This window comes from Kwoniella shandongensis, chromosome 11, assembly GCF_008629635.2.
Source record: "Kwoniella shandongensis chromosome 11, complete sequence".
Taxonomy (NCBI): domain Eukaryota; kingdom Fungi; phylum Basidiomycota; class Tremellomycetes; order Tremellales; family Cryptococcaceae; genus Kwoniella; species Kwoniella shandongensis.
Window position 1 is genome coordinate 147,817 of NC_089297.1, and position 17,292 is coordinate 165,108.

Below are 17,292 nucleotides of genomic sequence, written 5' to 3' on the forward strand. Positions count from 1 at the left end.
CACACACAACCGCGGCGAGTGTCACTATGCTTTCTCGCTGCCTGACTCTCTCGAGCATCACGATCAATGTAATGTAATGCATTTGCGTTCCTACATCTTCCATCATGCAACTCGACTAACTCGCCATTATCGCTTCGATCAATCGTATCTACATTTCATCTACCACTTTTGGCTTTTCTACGTCTGCATGTCTTCAGCATCGTATTGCTCGTTCCTGAACAACGATGAATCAGCACTCAGTCCACCTTCTACGCTTGGTGCACTCTGATGGGCAGACTTACTTTTTCAGGATGACGAGACCTTCTAGTACACTTTGGTAGGGGAAGAATTCGTTCGTTCCCAACTCTGCTCTTTCCCCAGTTGCGATTCGTACAGGCGATTGATGTGTTTGGAACTGAACAAGAGATATCAGCGATCGGCACGGCAATCTAAGCAGGGAGGATGATCACACTCACCCCACTGATACCATGTCGTGTCCCCGCCAAACCGATCGTGTTGACCGCTTGACCCACTCGCACTGTCACAGGCTTCTCCTCCAATTCCTCGTCTAACGTGATGAGGAACTGAGGGAACATGGCTGTGACAAGCCAGTAAAGCATCCAATGGTTTTTACTCAGAACGACTGTATGATGGTCAGCCGTCATCGCTGTCTGGGATATTGAACGCTGGACTTACACTTCCTCGCATCTGTAAATGAGACGATCACGGACAACAATCCAGCAACGGCTGTTCTGCTCAGAACCTGACCATCGCCGAAGTAAGGGTTGATACCGATCGTTCCCTTGCCCATGTGAACGAGACCCTGAACGCGTGTCAAGTCAGCCTAGATCTTACTCGACACCCCTCAAACTGCGCGAGACAGCAGTCTCAAAAGGAAGTGGAACCATGCGCAACGATGCAACTTACCTGAGCGATTCTGACCATGAAGAAACAATCTGGCTCCTTCGCATAGTACACCGCCAACCCTCTCAACATTTGAGCCAACCTCGCGTTGTTCGTACCAGCACCGACCAGACCCATGGAAAGGATAGCGTTGATGGCGACGTCGAGATCAGAGTCGTGAGAGTATTTGGAAAGTGTGTCGAGGATCGAGAGTTGGGGGTTGGAAGCTGAGATGAGACCGAGTGCTAACGGTACTGATTTACGGATGATGGGGTCACCGTATGTCATCTGTGCCGGGGGAGAAGACAGTCAGCTCTTATCTATGTCTCACCTCCGTGCCGGCACTCACCAAATGCTGGAACTGGCGTAAAGCCATCTCCGCACCGACGTCCTCACCCATTGCAATGAGCGCAATACCAATAGTAGCGAAAGCCTGGTGCTTCAAACTCTGCGGCTTCGTCTCCTTCCCCTCTTCCTCGGCGGCAGGCGCCGCAGCGGCATCAGGCGCTGTTGCGGGTGCCTCTGTCTCCGTAGAGGCAGAAATAGGTTGAGATACAGGTTCGCCTTCACCGGCCATCGTAACATCCCCTGAAGCATCTGCGGCGTCACCTTCAGGTGTAGTGGCAGCCGCCTCGCCATCTGCAGCCTCCTTCTTTGGCTTCTCCTCATGTTCCGCACATGCTTGCAACAACTCCTGGATTTTCAGAACGTTTCCGGTACCGGCATAGGCACACATTTCGACGATAGTGACAGCGATAGTCGCGATGGGGTGCTCGATGACTTTGAGAGTAGCGACGGTAGGCTCAGACGCTTCTTGTGTAGCTGTATACCACGAGTCTGTCAGCTAGTTGCCCCGTCGTTCTGGGTAAAACACGACTAGCTTACCCAAGAAGAGTAAGCCGAGACCCAAGCACGCAAACACAGTCCACTCGGAAGTCAACTGCTCCTCGTCTCTCTCCATCAAAGTCTGCAAGATGGCACTGGCGATATCACCGTTGCCTGAACCAACAAAGACGAAACCAAGAGCCAAAGCCGACATCGCAACAACTTCCATTGTGTTGGTCTCGTCCGCGACATGGGGTAAGAGCTTGTCGGCCAGATCTTGTCGACACGATCCAGCATAGGCGATGGCGAGACCATTAATGGCGCTGACTTTGAGGGGGACAGATTTACTGTCGACGTATTCTTCCAGCAAGGCGTAAGCGACGTCGGTGTCAGATCGGATACCAGCATGGACGATACCGGTGGCGAGGAAAGCACCTGCTTTGATGTGCTCTTCGGCGGAGTACGAGTACTTGTCGATATGGGAGATACCGGCTTCGGAATCCCACAACACGCTCATTCCGATAGATGCAGTAGCGCTCATCATACCATGGTCCTTGTTCTTGTAGATCCAACTCTGACCCTCTGGGGCGTTGACCATGAGTTTGTCGTTACCGAATCCCGCGTTGACGAATGCGTTGACGAAAGTGGACGCAAGATTTTGTCGAGCTGAATCGGCTGGGGCAGCAACCCGAGTGGTCTCCAAGTGAGACTTGTAGATATCCTCGACAGCTCGAGGCTCCTCAACACCGACAGCTTTGCCGAAATTCCTGAAAAGAGTCGAGAGTTTGACGTTGCCGAGACACTCAAGAACGTCCTCCTCGAGCTCAGGTGGGGGGTTCTCTTCCTCTGTCTCAGCTCCTTCAGCAGTGTGAATCCATTGTAAAGGTGTCTGAGCTCGGGCGAGGAAGAAAGCAAGCTGCTTCTTCATGACCGGGTTTGTCGGTGCTTCGAAGTACTTTCGGATGAGAGATGGACTGTTGAGTCGAACGGCGAGGGCAATAGCTTCGGGATATCGGTCATACTTGGAGTATATCACGGAAGCGGTCTCCAGGAAGGCCGAGTCATCTGGAGGAACCAAGAGGGGAACGCAGCTGAACACAAAGTTCAAGCATCAGCACTGCCCTCTGTACACGCAAAGGCGACATGGGAGAAGAGGCAACTCACCTAACCATATATCTACAGACTCGTTCGAAAGTCTTGTCATCCACCAGCTCCACGATCGCCTCAATGTTCTCCAATTCCAATAACAGATCCACCGCGTCTGCCTCCGCATTGTGCTTCAAGAAGAACGCGACGAGGTCCAACGCTAACGATCGAAGTTGCTCTGTAGTATATTTGGTAGCTGTGGCGGGACCTGTCTCGCCATCTGTGCCAGTAGAGACGGGTTCTTCGGACTCTGAGAATGTAGTTGCGTACTCTTCACCGAGTTCGGCGGAGAGATGTCGAACGTATTCGTGTCCCCAAAGACCTGGAGCTTCGGTAGATTCGGATAAGAGTCGATAGTGAAGTGTTTCGCGCTTGCCAGTGTCCGAATACGTCATGGCAAGTACAGAGAGGATAGAAGCGAGGAGTGACTGGCCAAGTCGCATATATCATCAGCACGAATGGTAATCAAGATGGACAGAGCTGATCAACTCACCCGTTGTTCTTTCAGACTTTCGTCCCAGCTATCTCGAACCTTGCCCAGCTCCTCATAGAACGGTCTCAGGAACTTTAGAGGTTTCGGGACAGAGGTCATTGAGCTTGTGGAGGTTCTGATCAACGTTCGAAGTGATTCCAGTGCAGGAAGGTAGAGATTGGTTTCAGGTTCCTATAGGAGGATAGGTTTAGATGTCAGCGATCGCACTCTAGTCCACTTCTACAGAGCTCTCTCATCCGAATCAGATATCGGTTGACCTACTTTTAATCGCTGTACAAGCATCTCCAACTCTGCCTTCAACTGTATATCTTCCTCGCTCTGTTAGGAAAGCGCATGCAGGTCAGCACATTTGTTCACCAGCAACAGCTAAAAACGGTTCAGGAAGCTCACCATATCGGTGAATTCATCTTTGCCCTCGTCTTTCCCCTTGCCCTTCAGATCGCCATTGCTCTTGGGCTTGTCAGCATCTTTGGGCTCTGGGTCTTTGGAAGGGACGGCAATGTCGAAGGTGGGTCGATCGCCGTCTGACATGTTGAACAGGTGAAATGTGAGGTAGAGCTACGATAAGTTTTGAGAGGGGATTAGAGAGTATGTCAAAGCGATGGAAGGGAGTGCTGGTGATGTACAAGTGGGTATAGAGGTAGAGCTGATGAAGGAGCAAGTCGATAAGTTGTAGAATGACGATTTCCAACCAACTTGACTGATGCATCAACGACGAACGCGCGTCTTGCAGCAGCAACCACAGCACAACGTGGCGGAATCGGGATTTCACTCAATGTGGCACTGCACTGCACTGACTCTCTTTCCTTGCCATGGCTCAAATGTATATATGCATGCTCGTCTATATATAACACAGCAGTACCGAATCGCATAACCCAAGAAAGCATATCTTCGTCGCACTAAGCAGTCGCAGCAGCCTCTGCCTTTGCCTTTGGTCGAGGGTCAATCTTCCTTGTGGAATCTTGGTAGTAGGCGAGGGTCTCGTCGGTGACGGCAGCTCGGTTCTGAGTACATTTCATTAGTTTGCACATCCACCTTCAACACTCGACCGAGGGTGTCAGCTCACCTTCTGGAACTCTTCAACAATCTCTTGGATCTTCTCGATACAAGCCTGCTTCATCTCGCTGGTACTGAGTGTACCCGCTCGGTATCCCTAATACCAAATGTCAGCCAAGATCCTTCTTGTACGGCACTCAATCCTGCAGTGCACCAGACGTCCTAATTCAACTCACCTTCGCCAGGCTCTCCATCTTCGCGTCATCATCCTCGAAGAAACTCAGATACTGATACGCAATGTCGACATCCGGGTTACCTCCATTCTTCTTGTGCTCCTCTTGCGTAGCACCACCACCTGAGAACGCGTTGGACTTGATCTTCTTCGCAATCTTCTTTGCGTCGTCCGACACAAAGATGGCAGTGTTCTCCTTGGAAGCGGACATCTTTGTACCAGCACCTTGGAGCGCGGGGAGGAACTTGGCGTGGATCAGGGCGGGCTTCCTGTACTGTAATCGATCGGCAGCGTCACGACATAACAGGAACTGTGCGAAGCGGCCATAACGTCAGCTCATCGGACATGGAGACACGACATCCCCGCAGACAATCCAGCTCACATAAGGGTCCTGATCGATAGCGCAAGGAATCAAAGCAGGGACATCATCACGGGCACCGAAGATTTGAGGGAAGGAGTTGGAGAAGGAAGGTGCCGCTTGAATAGCAGCAAAGTGGAGGGTGCCGACGTTGTCACTGCTCGAACATCAGTCGATGATCCCAGCATCAGTCACGTTGATAGATACTCACGAGTCAGTGAAACCAAAAGTATTTCTGCTTTGACTTTGTGTAATACACTTGGCGATGAGGGTAACGTTCTCGTAGAATGTTCCGCTATACTCATTCGTCAGCTTTCCGGTCTAGGCAACAAGAATGGACCATTACTCACCTGACGTGGTTGAGATCAGAGAAGATGAAGGTCTTCTCGGGGATGAAACCACAAGCAACGATATCCTTGATGTTATCCTGACCCATCGCCTTGTAATATCGCAGAAGCTCGAGGGGCTTCTTAGCCTTGATCTTCTTCATGATCTCGGCTTGCTTCTTAACGTCACGTTGGAGGAGATATTTCTCGTCGTCTATACATCTCGTCAGCGACTGATGGGCCATACCAGAACGAGGGCGCCGCGAGACTGCGATCAAAATCGCGCACTCACCAGTGATCTGGATGACGAGAGGGACGTTGAAAACCTTTTGTAACCAGCTGCACATGTTCGTGAGCGAAGTTCGGCGTCGGATTTGAGAGCAACTTACGCAGTAAACATGAACGGGATCAAGTGGCCCATGTGCATGGAACCGGTACTAGGGCCTCGTCCAGTGTAGAGGTAGAAGGGTTGACCCTTTTCATATCGGTCGAGAATGAAGTGGAGGTCACTGCAAGGCGATGTGTATGTTAGCTTACCGATATACGACCCAAATGCCCATATGGGAAGGTGTTTACTCACCGGTGAGAGTAAAAAGTACCACGTCGCAAGAGAGGATGGGGCTTGTGACCAGTCACTCGTTCGAATCGGTCCAACAGGGCTTGGTCAATCAGAGTAGCTCCGAATCGCTTTGTCAACTTCTCGTAGTCACTACAAGCCGACGCGTCAGCTGGTAATTTCATTGCTGGACTCGAACATTCAGCTCACATGGCAAGCGGCTTTCCATTCTCGTCCACCCCTGCTTCCACATCGAAGGGGGTGATTACCTGTTCTTTCGCGACGGGTGCTCCGGTGGAGGTCGAAGCGGAAGGCTCAGCAGTTTCTCTAATTGTAGGTTCTTTTGGGATGGCCGAGTCACTGTGTGATCCCGAGAAAGCAAAAGTCAGCAATCCATTCTTTGAACCGGTTCCTCATACCAAGCATCCTTCATTGTTGAACGAGCATGACGCGACTCACGCTCTGCTAGTATGTCTAGAGTGTGTCATTCTGACAGGTTCCTTGACCGCTTCTGGGACCTGATAATCGTCTCCCAACTTGAGTTTCTCCCACTCATCGGGGTTCACTCCTTGTCTCCCTTCTCCTTGATTCGTCTCTTTCGCAGCTGGACTTTCACCTTCGTCCGGACCGAAAATCCTCTCCGGTTGAGGCAACTTCATCTGAGCCAATCGTTCCGAGATCTGTTCAGACATTGATTCCGAACGAGCCTTATGACGAGCGACGATGATCGCCTCGGGTTCAGGTCCGGACAAATCACCAGTATCGTCTGTCCCAGCGGACAAAGGTGAAAGAGCACTAGTTGGTTGGGCTGAGCCGACAGCGCTGTTGGGTGCCGAGGAGGTGGTAGGGGATTTGGCAGAGTTGGGAAGTGATAATTTGAGATTTGTGGGTGCAGGGAGATCCAGCTTCGAGAATTGGGTAGCGATGGCACCAGGTGTCATAGCACCTGATTTCGAAGGTTGATCAGGAGTGAGTGAAGACATTGTTGTTCCAGGAGGGGTGGTCGTGTTTTTCGACGCGTAACGTTTGTATATGCAGATGGGACGAGGGATGTTTGCAAAGGCCTTGATGTGGCGAGGCCTAACGATCATACAGAGTCTGGAGGAGAGCAGAAGTCGATGAGAGGGGTAGGTAAAAGTCATGGACGGGAACGTTGGATAAGGACGACAACCGAATAGTGAGAGAGTGGTGAGTCAGAGTCAGATATCAGGTGACGTGGAATTTATCATTGGGATTGTTGATTGTCCTCCGCTGCTGTTGACTGTGGGTGGAGGGGACGCGAAGGTTGACTTTCTCTCAACGTGGAATGAATGTTGGACGTCGTCGATGCATATATGGTCATTAGGTAGCACATACGACTAAGACCGATACACTGTACCGCCGCGGTACATAGAGAGAACGTCGACATCATGTTCGCATCAGAAATAGCGCGCTTTCGGAAGCTCGGAGTGCAAGGCGTGAGTGGCATTCTCGTTACGAACACACCGTTTCTCGTCCCAGTTGGCATGCACAATCCTGATTAGCTGCTCTTCCTCCAACCTTGACTGCTTTGCCTCGTATCTGAAGCAAACATGTACCGCATGCTGATCGCTCGACCCAACACAGCTCCTCTTCCAAGCACTCAACTTCCTGACAGTCGTCGCATCCGGTCTAATGATGTGGAAGGGTCTATGTCTGTTCACCAACTCCGAATCACCCATAGTCGTTGTCCTTTCGTAAGCTAATTAACCTCTTACCATATCAGCGGGAGGGTCGCAGCTGATTATCTCCCTCGTGCAGAGGATCAATGGAGCCTGCTTTCTACCGAGGTGATATCTTGTTCTTGACGAATCCTGCAGATGTGCCGTATGAAGTTGGAGATATTACGGTGTACAAGATGTGAGTGAGACTGGACCCTCTTCTTCTCTCCCTACTAGTGTTATCCACTCTGCTGGACTGTGTCGTGTTGTTTCTGGTCATATGCTGATGTCCGACGTTTCAGACCCGGAGGGGATATCCCAATCGTTCATCGAGTGATCGAGTCTCACGTCACGTTAGTTACCGATTGCGCCGTGATACAGCATATGGCAAGTGACTGACAATGATCTCACTTTCTGTTACTACTATAGTAATACAACTCAGCTCTTGTTGACAAAAGGCGACAATAACGATGGAGATGATATCATGCTCTATGGAGGTATCCAGTGGCTAGAACGAAAACATATCATCGGCAAAGTCAGAGGGTGAGCTGGGCAAAGCAGTGCGTGGAGCCATACGTTCACAAACTGACATTGGTCATATGTAGATTCTTACCATACGTGGGATACGTGACGATTGCCATGGTGAATTATTTCAGCCTCTGCACTTCTTGTTGGGATAGGAATATTAGCTAACACTTCGCCTCGCTACGTTACGTTGCAGAACGATTTCCCTCAACTCAAGTATGCACTGTTAGGAGTAGTCGGGTTATTCCTCTTGATACAGAAAGAACAGTAGATGAGCGTGTGTTGTATGCATTTGTTGGGTCATAGTTGTGTGTCGCATGGAATAAGCATGATGATGCTGCAGTCCTGGTGGAATTCTGGACGATGATGAAACGCGGGGCCAAGGATGGGTGAATTCCTCCGCACGTCGCGTTGTATTTGTTGATAGACTCGCATTTCGCCTTTCACTTTGGTTTGTATTTCCCTCGAATTCACGACTCCAAAACGTTTACTGTCTTCGACCAACAAGCTGTCATAGAACGACGTTGCATCAGACCTCATACTCGATATTGTCATCAGCATCGCCGGACTCATAAAACTTTGCATCTCGTCATTCATTTCTGTACTTTGCCCTTAATCACACCCATTCGCGAAAATGCCTAGGTTAGCTTCTCACCCATAGGTGTCCAGCAAGCATACGACAAGCTGACATCTCTCGCTTCTTACGACTCGTAGCGCATCAGACCAAACACTTGAGAACCAGAATGAGGAAGAGCTCACTTCGTTACATAGCAAGATCAAGTCATTACGTTCGGTACGTCACTACCCTTCCGCCTCTGATGCTCAGCATGAACAGTCTCGGTTGAGGGAGCAATGAGCTAATGTCAGTCTGGTATGGGTGTGTAGGTAACGATCGATATTCTAGACGATGCAAATCGCCAGAATGATCAGGTATGTTCACGATCTCGCTCTCAGTTCTAACGAGTCTGTGCTGATATTATATCGCGGTGAACAGCTTGATCGAACGGTGTGTTCCCCTGTCCCAAGCCCTCAGATCTTGTCTGTCCATACTGACGCTCAGGTCTTCCTCCCTATTTCTCTATTGCTGCATGTCCTCTCAACTCCACCGGGATGTCTGCTCAATCTCGTAGACCAACTCATTCTCATCTTTTGCCTCTTCCCTCTTCTCAACATCACGTCATCACTCCCGATCCATGGCATCCACCTCTACACTCCGTCAATATCGAACAATAGCATACATAGTCGGTGCTGTCGTCTTACTCTGGCTACTTGCGAAAGTGTGGAGGGCTGCGCCGAGTTCTGTCGGTACCGGAGGAGGAGGAGGATTGAGCGGTGAGGAGTACTGAGTTTCAGATGAGACTGTTTGGGACGGGTTGTACAGTATTTTTATACACAGAATCAGGTTGGGATATGATCTCCATGCAGTCAGCCGCATAAGCTACACTGCAGTATTAGACCGGATGTATGTGGAGCATCAGTATGGTGATGTACGCTTTGATCTGACTCGACGCCAAGGCCTAGACCACTGTAATCTGGGGTTATCAACTACCGGCGGCCACCGTATCGTCAACAAATATTTCACCCACGCATCTCACCCGAAAAATCTCGAAACCTTTCGTCGAAGTAGTCCCACTAAAACGTATACATATATATACATAGCTCTCTCTGTCCATTATCGAGCTCGCTCCCTGATGCGCATCTTTGACGATTCCATGTACTCGAGCAGACCGGACGCGACGAGATGAGATCCAGTTCGAGAGCTACGAGCTTTGCAGATTTAGCAGTAAGTCGGTCCTAGGTTCAAATTACGTTACGAGTTACCTGGATGGAGGAATGTGGAGGGTGTCCACGCTTCTCCACTACATTGATCGTCTTTTCTGTTCGACGATCTGTCACGCAGACGGCTTATACGAGAGTAGCTGGCTGACCTGCATCAACTTCGTAGGACCTCCTGGGATTCGGGTCGAGTAAACCACTCAGTCGATCGAGGAATCCCATCGCCAGACCAAGATCGACTTTGGAGCTACATCATACGGGTGAGTGAACCCTAAACGTCGCAGAGTACAGACCTTGTATACTTCACCGCACATTCCACGGTCGTACATTCTGGATCATCTGAGCTCAACAGCTCGTCTCGTGGTCGTACTCTCCCTGTCCCTTCCTCGTGTCTTCTGACAATTCTGCCCAAGCTAATGTGCTACGTTGATCCACAGCCGAGACCCGACGACGTAGACAAACCTCCCACCTTCCTACCTCTATCATCATCCGCATCTTATCCTTTGCCGACCCTTCCACCCTCGCACATTGTCTTACTGTCTCTCGACTATTCTTCCATCTGGCGGGCACGATCCTCTATTCGTCCCTAACGCTATGTTCGACCGACTTCAGACCTGTTTTGAGCGGATCGGCTGTGGTACATGAAGCAGTGACGGGGAAGGTGGCTGTAGGGAGGAAGAAGTTCAAAGATCGTCTATTGAAGTTGACTCAAGAAGTGACGCTTCTTTCTCACGGAGACGATGATGACGATGAGAGTGATGATGAGAGAGGGAGGGGGAAAGAGATTTGGGAATGTCCCCCTTTGTCATTGAGCGCTCTGACACCCAAGATGAAGACACTACGTATCGTCTTGGCCGACGAATTCGATTACCATCTCACATTTTGTCCTCGATATCCACATCATTGTCCGCTTTTACTGGATCTCGATTATAGGATCGATCGAATGATCATACTCGGTGCGAGAAGTCCGCTCGTCGTCTTACCTACCGCTTTCCCAAATTACACTTCATCACCGACCACGTCATTGTCTTTACCGATCTCCCCAACGCATACGACCACTTTCAGTCGTACAAGCACACGAAGTACTCCCCCACCCAGCACCATCATCGATGGGGATAGCACCCTTACACTCACGCTGGATGATGTCGACAATCGCGGTGGCGGTAGGGAAGGTCATGGGCGTCACTCGGCCAGTGGACATCATGGTAATGGCACGTTTGGTGGTCGATCAGCTTTACCGAAAGGTATTCTCGATCTTTACGTCGTTTTACCCACCGGACAATCCTACGATGCGAAAGATTATCAAGATCATCATCATGCTTTCCACAAATACAAGACCCTCTCAGATCTACAAAGATTGACTATTGTCTTCTCAACTCCAACACCATACAAACCATGGCAAATCGCATACTATGATAGTAGACAAGATCCAACTTGGACATCGTATCTGAATCTGGCAGAAGATATAGCCGAGACTTGTCTGTCGGTACCGGGTGAAACGGAAGTGAGAGTTGTAGGCGTGGAGAATATGGATGGGGAACTGTTGAATATGGGTGTAGGAGTGATGCAGCAGGGTAAAGAAAGGGTGGGGAAGATTATGGAAGAGAGAGTGAGAAGGAGGATGGAAGTTAGATTGAGAGCAAAGGGCAGGGAAGAGGAGGTGGGGAAAAGGGCGGAGAGGGTGAGATTTGTGAGACTGCAAGAGTGGATGGAGGAGGAGGGAACGGAAGTGCTGGGCGAGAACGCGGATCTCTCAAGGGGGTGGTGAAGGGGGCACGATGACCCTATGTTCATCGATGTTGAGAAGAATGAGTGGTACGCCGGCGTGACGACTTATTAGATGAGGTTCCGACGAGGTTGTATATATTGTAGTTGTTGGACTATTCGATCTACGACTCTGTTACGAATGTTGTATATAGAAGCTAGATGCGGCATGCGATATGATGAACAAGTATTCAGCGGAGGGGCACCTGACCATCTGCTGCAATCGTCTCGGTACAGTCGGAACAATGACATACTCGTAACGTGAATCATTAAGCGGTTCGAAGACCAACCCAATCTTTTGTTTACTGATCTAATGGATATACAGACCTATGTACACAGAAATTTCCTTACCCCTACCCCTACTCAGGACTTTGCAATGTTCTCTCCCCGTTGTCAAAGAACTTATCTCATTAATTGCTTTTCTCCATCGTTCTTCCTCACTTTGTCTTCTCGTTCTCCTGCACTTCCCTCTGCTTCTCCAACTCTCCTCTATACCAGCTTGTCCACCTGTTCATCCCATCATCCAACCCGACCACCGGCTCATAACCTAACAACCTCCTGGCCTTCTCGATATCGTAGAATCTCTGTTGGGTCGCTTGACTGACTCTGAATCTTGTGAATCCCGGTTCTTTGCCTGAAAACTTTGAGAACAGTTCCGCCAATGTTGCGAGGATAAGTCCAAGTGCCGTCGGTAAGACGATCACATAAGCTGGGACATGACCCAATTGTCTCCAGATCGTTCTGGCAAAGTCCCAGAAGTAAATCGGTTCACCGTTCGTGATAAAGTATGCTTGACCGGCAATGTCGATCCCTCCAGCACTGACACCGGAACCGCTTTCATCTTCTTCGTCTGCTAGACTTGATTGGGCAGAGAAATGATCCATCTTAGTTCGGAGGACGGGTCTTAAGTCGGATTCGTCCACTTGACCACTTTCAAACTTTCTCGCGACAGCCAAATCTTCTTCCGAAGGGTTCGTGTTTGGTCCAATAGGTCTCGCCTGGGAAGTAGGGATTCTATGCTCGCCCAGCGAAATGTCGATAGACTTGATCGGATCTCTCAATGATGAGTATGGGTACTTGGTACCGAGTTTGTCGGCGGCGAGCAAATGTGCATGAGCGACATTACCGACGTAGGTGAAATCGCCCAAGTTGGAGTTGTTCCCGATTTGCCATTTCGTTTGACCGTTCTTGACGACCTCGTAGAACCCATTGATCATCTGTCGATCGCCAGGACCGAAGATTCCAGCAGGTCGAATCGCACATGTCAAAAGTCCTTCTTCCCCGTTGGCGGCCAACACCATCTTCTCAGCAGCGACCTTGGTCTCGTTGTACGCATCGAGAGGTTGGGCGGGGTAATCGATACGTTCGTCGACGTTCACAATGTCTTCTGAACCAGAGTAGATGACACCGCCCGAAGAAGTGTAGACAACTTTGCGGACGCTTGATGAGGAGGAGAGAGCGGCGTCGAGAAGCGTACGAGTACCGGTGACGTTGACTTTTTCGTAGATCGCTCGACCCATACCGTGGGTGGGGGACGCAGTATGGATTATGACGGTTGCTTTGGACTAGAAGGAGAGCGAGACCAGACAGGAGATCTGTCAGCATTGACCACAGACATGACTGCCCTACATACTCACCTTGTGCAAGGCATTCTCCACATCTTCGGGCTTGGACAGATCACCAATGTAGAATGTGACGTTGCTAAGGTAGGTCAATGGTATGATCAGTATGACTGTAACAAACTTTCACAACGGCTGCGCGGAGAAAGACATCCAGCACCTATCCACGCTCTGTGTGTGTGTTAAGCCAAACACATCCACAACCTCATCCTCGTTCCGGATTCGCATGACGAAACCTTGAAGATATCCACAAACACGGCACTCACCTGTCGAAATGTCTCTGGACGATGTCAAACACCGACACTTGCGTCTCACCTCTACCTAGTAACTGCTCGACGATATGTCGACCCAAGAATCCACAACCTCCTACGACGAGGTATGATTCGTGTGTAGCCGGTGAAGTTGACATGATGGCCAGTGAAGAAGAGAGTAACGGAGTAAGGAAGGGAGGAACGTGCTTGGGGGGGACGGACTTGGTATAATTTCGCACGGGTCGACGAGGATGTGAAGCCGTGGGTTGGTTATCGAGTGAGAGGGGTGGGGGAGAGTAAGTGCAAGCAAGTTTGACACTAGAATATGTCAAAAACACGCATCCAGTGCATGCGTCTTACACTTGTCGAACGAGAGTTAGTGAACGGCGGTCCTCACTCAGGGGAAGTGTATGTGTGATACGACAACTCGCGTGGAAGAAGATAACCGCGCTTCTCGGAATAACTCCACGTCACTACAGTACATCATCCCGTTGACGAGAGACCGTCAGATACAGTGAGACGACGTGTATCTATAAGCTTGAGGAGGTGCACCCTGCTGCGTCGCCATCGTCGCCATTGTAGGATGACAGAGACTTTTCTGCATTCTCAACGTACTAAGCGACCTTTTGCGAGGACGCGGGCGAAGTTGGACTGATCCAAAGATTACAGTATCAGCATACAGTGATCGAGTGAAAAAGCTAAAGCAGTCTACTAGTAACAGACGAGGCTGCGTCTGATTGAGCAGCGAGAAACGAATGAAGCGGAGACCTCGTATGCAAAAGACGGAATGACAATCCCGTAGACAGTTGCAATGTCAGTACTACGCGTCACTGCGCAGCCTCACCTTAAACGACACTACTGCACCTTATCTCATCGATGTTTGGTGTGCGGTTCCGTCGCAGGTTTCGACAACAATCGTTCGCGAGTTGACGCAATGATGAGAAACATGCACATTTTGAGAGTACATGATAGTATGATGCAACGCGAATGATCTACCAGTTCGCTCTACCTGAGGGCCATAGTCCACCGCGTGTCGTCAAGCCTTTCCCTCTCTTAATGGTTCAACCAATCCCTCGCTGTCTCTTCCGGAATGATACCCTTCCACTTCTCTCTCATCAAATACTCCTTCATGGTAATGAAACACACTCTACCCATATTCTTCCTCACTTGTTCTGGTGAATTACCCTCGTCTCGAAGCACTTCTTCTAATTGGTCCATGATGATGACTTGGGCATCATCGGATTCGGTAGTTCTCTTCCACAGAACGCCGTTGCTTCTGTGTGGGCGTAGCGATCCTGCATTGACGATGACTACTTGTATGTTGGATGGAAAGGCGGATATGACGCAGCTCAAAGGCTTCAGCTCTTCGACCATTGATCGGAAAGGTAAACTGCCGGAGTACCAAGATGCTGTCGAGGGCAGGGTGTGGAAGACGTATGTGATTTTGCAAAGTCGAGGACCGGCCATCAGGTTGTGTAATTGAATAAGCAAATGTTCGCAACATGGGGGCATGACGGACACGATCTCCTCGCAACAAGCGTACAAACTTGGTGGCATATCTTGCACGTCGATGTAATTGTGAGAGAAGAAGACGATTGTTTTAGGTCGAAGATGCTTGATCAAAGTGCACCGACCCTCTTGATGCGGGTGATCGACGTTATCGAAGCGTAACATTTTCAATCCAGGAAGCTTGAAGCTCGTCCTTCCTCTTTTCTCCCGGCACCAACCCTCACTGTGATCAATCAGAGTGGCGTGGTGGACATACGAGAGCAGCTGTTCTCGCAACTCTGCTTGCATTGTCTTTCTATCACGATGATAGCTGACTCCCGGATTGTAATGTTTCTCTCCGATTTAGAGACTTTGATAGAGGATAGGACAGCCGATTTTGAACCACACTTCGACAAACGACAACATGCTGCGAGGGTCTCTTGCTGGTGAGTGCCGTTGAGGTGATTGAGGACGAGTGGGATAAGCTCGAGTGGAAGTCTACCGATTGAGGCAGTGTACGAGGTATGTGAGCGAGTTGTGGGCTGCAACACAACACGGACGTCAGCGTCGTGCGAGGATGGGAGGTATGTAACCTTCGTTTACTCACCGGCATGATGTCGATGCGCTGTTGGCACGACTCTGCCTGTATACTATAACAGCAAGGTGATTGGAGCAGTTCAGTGATGCTTGTCAGACTTATAGTTAATCTGTAGAAGTCTCGATGATGAACAAAGAAGGATTGATGTAAAGCATTGACCTCGTCCAGACGCACACAGACACATACACACATAACCTTTTAAGTGCCACACAGTGCACATGCATTGGACGACCTACCTGAAACAACCTCCACTCTGCAGTCACGTGACTCCGAATCGCGTTCAACGCCAGCTCGACCGAACCGAAGTTCATGTTCTTTTGTGTCATGAATACATATTCGAAACGGCACACAGTGCGACACTCTTTGTCATCGAACAACGTCAAGAAACGTCGCTCCCTTGGCGAGACGATCCATCAAGCAGTCCTTTTCTGACTTTGTCGTGGGCGGAAGAGAATTCGACTTTAGCAAGATGATGTGCCTCAAACATATTCTGATATTTTTCCTTCTCGTACCCGTTCCGGTGAGTCATGATTATCGATACGGGATATTGCCATGAGCTATAAAGCACAATACTATGATACATGCACCGAAAACAAACGACAGAAGAGAGGGACGGCACACTGATATTCATTCATTCCTGGACGGTCACAGGCCGCATCTCCGTTCCTCCTTGCACTCTTTGCAGCTGCGGTGTTCGTCGCTGTCAAGCCGTGTGGATACTGTATATCCCTTGTGAGTCTACCAGGCCCCTAAACGTAGCCAAATTGATCCCCAGGCTGTACTTGACCACCTAAGACCCTTCATACTGACATTCCGTTAAAGCTGTCCATACTATTCTTCTCGTCATCCCCCAATTCGCCTTTCATCAATACCCCTCCTTCTCTGACGAGCACGACGAATATCACCCTTTCTTCACTCCCCCTTACAGCACCGATACCGAATCGAGCATGGATGAACTTCAACGGTGGTAGAATATGGGATCCAAGCCTGGTGGGGTATAGAGAGCTGGCAAAAGCCTTGGCGAGGGATAAGGCTCAATCAACGCAGGCGAGGATGAAGTCTGCTCCGCAATCCACATCTGAGGTGGAAGCGACTACTGAGCAAGTGGAGGTAGAACAGGCCACCACGGTGGGAGAGAAGACCGGATCGGATGAAGGACAGACCGGAGTTGCCCAGGATTGGAAGAAGCTGTTGAGAGATACCCTCACTCTTTCCGAAGTTCGACGTGACTTACAACGATTTTTCGAAACTATCAAACACCTAATAATATCTACGATTAATCCCACCAACCAAAGCGAAATGGCGACTGGCAGCGCCACAAGAGTCAGAAGTATATTCGATCAACTTATCCGACCGTCCACTACCCCTTCCCCTTCTGTTCGGTCTGCCGAGGCTCAAACAACGAGGAAAGAAAGACGGAAACGACCTCTCCCACCTGGATATGTAGATCTGAGTTGGCAAGGTCTTGGATTTATCGTCGATTTCGGTTGGAAGAGGTCCGAAGAAGGGATCAAGTGGGAGATTGAGGAAGTACTAGGCAGAGAATGGGATAGGGAGGAAGGGAACAAGGTGGATGAGGAGATCGTGGAAGTGCCACAACAGCTCGCGGGAGAGGTGCAAGAGTTGGATAAAGAGGGAGTGATAAACGAGCCTGCTCAGGAAACGGTGGTGGTGGAAGACAGGACTCCGTCGTTCTGGAGTAGAGTTCCGTTACTGGGAAGTGGCTGGTGATTGTGCATAAATTTCGTCGTAGATCACACACATACCGTCTAAACGTA

At 49.9% G+C, this 17,292-nt stretch overlaps 8 protein-coding genes across 8 annotated transcripts; 4 read left to right on the top strand and 4 right to left on the bottom strand.

Annotated features, from left to right (window-relative positions):
- Positions 1-177: 177 nt before the first annotated feature.
- Positions 178-3,877, bottom strand: CI109_105948 (uncharacterized protein; the record flags this gene model as incomplete). The annotated part of the gene is made up of 11 exons (XM_032005161.1): positions 178-214; positions 282-394; positions 456-622; positions 676-802; positions 907-1,170; positions 1,232-1,704; positions 1,768-2,798; positions 2,872-3,281; positions 3,347-3,517; positions 3,608-3,664; positions 3,737-3,877. 11 exons carry the CDS (start codon positions 3,875-3,877, stop codon positions 178-180), a joined length of 2,991 nt encoding a protein of 996 aa, XP_031860673.1.
- Positions 3,878-4,245: 368 nt separating this feature from the next.
- Positions 4,246-6,797, bottom strand: CI109_105949 (tryptophan-tRNA ligase; the record flags this gene model as incomplete). Its single annotated transcript, XM_032005160.1, has 11 exons — positions 4,246-4,350; positions 4,413-4,499; positions 4,579-4,884; positions 4,957-5,089; positions 5,144-5,227; positions 5,283-5,472; positions 5,551-5,597; positions 5,648-5,767; positions 5,839-5,967; positions 6,025-6,174; positions 6,274-6,797. The coding sequence occupies 11 exons, from the start codon at positions 6,795-6,797 to the stop codon at positions 4,246-4,248; spliced, it is 1,875 nt and encodes a 624-aa protein (XP_031860672.1).
- A 426-nt stretch (positions 6,798-7,223) lies between these two features.
- On the top strand, positions 7,224-8,289 carry CI109_105950 (signal peptidase complex catalytic subunit SEC11; the record flags this gene model as incomplete). Its single annotated transcript, XM_032005159.1, has 7 exons — positions 7,224-7,271; positions 7,420-7,529; positions 7,594-7,692; positions 7,796-7,846; positions 7,923-8,036; positions 8,099-8,135; positions 8,215-8,289. 7 exons carry the CDS (start codon positions 7,224-7,226, stop codon positions 8,287-8,289), a joined length of 534 nt encoding a protein of 177 aa, XP_031860671.1.
- A 363-nt stretch (positions 8,290-8,652) lies between these two features.
- CI109_105951 (uncharacterized protein) lies at positions 8,653-9,364 on the top strand (the record flags this gene model as incomplete). Its single annotated transcript, XM_065967753.1, has 4 exons — positions 8,653-8,660; positions 8,733-8,811; positions 8,904-8,948; positions 9,149-9,364. 4 exons carry the CDS (start codon positions 8,653-8,655, stop codon positions 9,362-9,364), a joined length of 348 nt encoding a protein of 115 aa, XP_065823825.1.
- Positions 9,365-9,759: 395 nt separating this feature from the next.
- On the top strand, positions 9,760-11,562 carry CI109_105952 (uncharacterized protein; the record flags this gene model as incomplete). Its single annotated transcript, XM_032005157.1, has 3 exons — positions 9,760-9,801; positions 9,964-10,054; positions 10,232-11,562. 3 exons carry the CDS (start codon positions 9,760-9,762, stop codon positions 11,560-11,562), a joined length of 1,464 nt encoding a protein of 487 aa, XP_031860669.1.
- A 433-nt stretch (positions 11,563-11,995) lies between these two features.
- Positions 11,996-13,586, bottom strand: CI109_105953 (uncharacterized protein; the record flags this gene model as incomplete). Its single annotated transcript, XM_032005156.1, has 3 exons — positions 11,996-13,123; positions 13,196-13,259; positions 13,444-13,586. The coding sequence occupies 3 exons, from the start codon at positions 13,584-13,586 to the stop codon at positions 11,996-11,998; spliced, it is 1,335 nt and encodes a 444-aa protein (XP_031860668.1).
- An 895-nt stretch (positions 13,587-14,481) lies between these two features.
- On the bottom strand, positions 14,482-15,102 carry CI109_105954 (uncharacterized protein; the record flags this gene model as incomplete). The annotated part of the gene is made up of 1 exon (XM_032005155.2): positions 14,482-15,102. One exon carries the CDS (start codon positions 15,100-15,102, stop codon positions 14,482-14,484), a length of 621 nt encoding a protein of 206 aa, XP_031860667.2.
- An 881-nt stretch (positions 15,103-15,983) lies between these two features.
- CI109_105955 (uncharacterized protein) lies at positions 15,984-17,245 on the top strand (the record flags this gene model as incomplete). Its single annotated transcript, XM_032005154.1, has 3 exons — positions 15,984-16,034; positions 16,166-16,246; positions 16,337-17,245. The coding sequence occupies 3 exons, from the start codon at positions 15,984-15,986 to the stop codon at positions 17,243-17,245; spliced, it is 1,041 nt and encodes a 346-aa protein (XP_031860666.1).
- Positions 17,246-17,292: the final 47 nt, after the last annotated feature.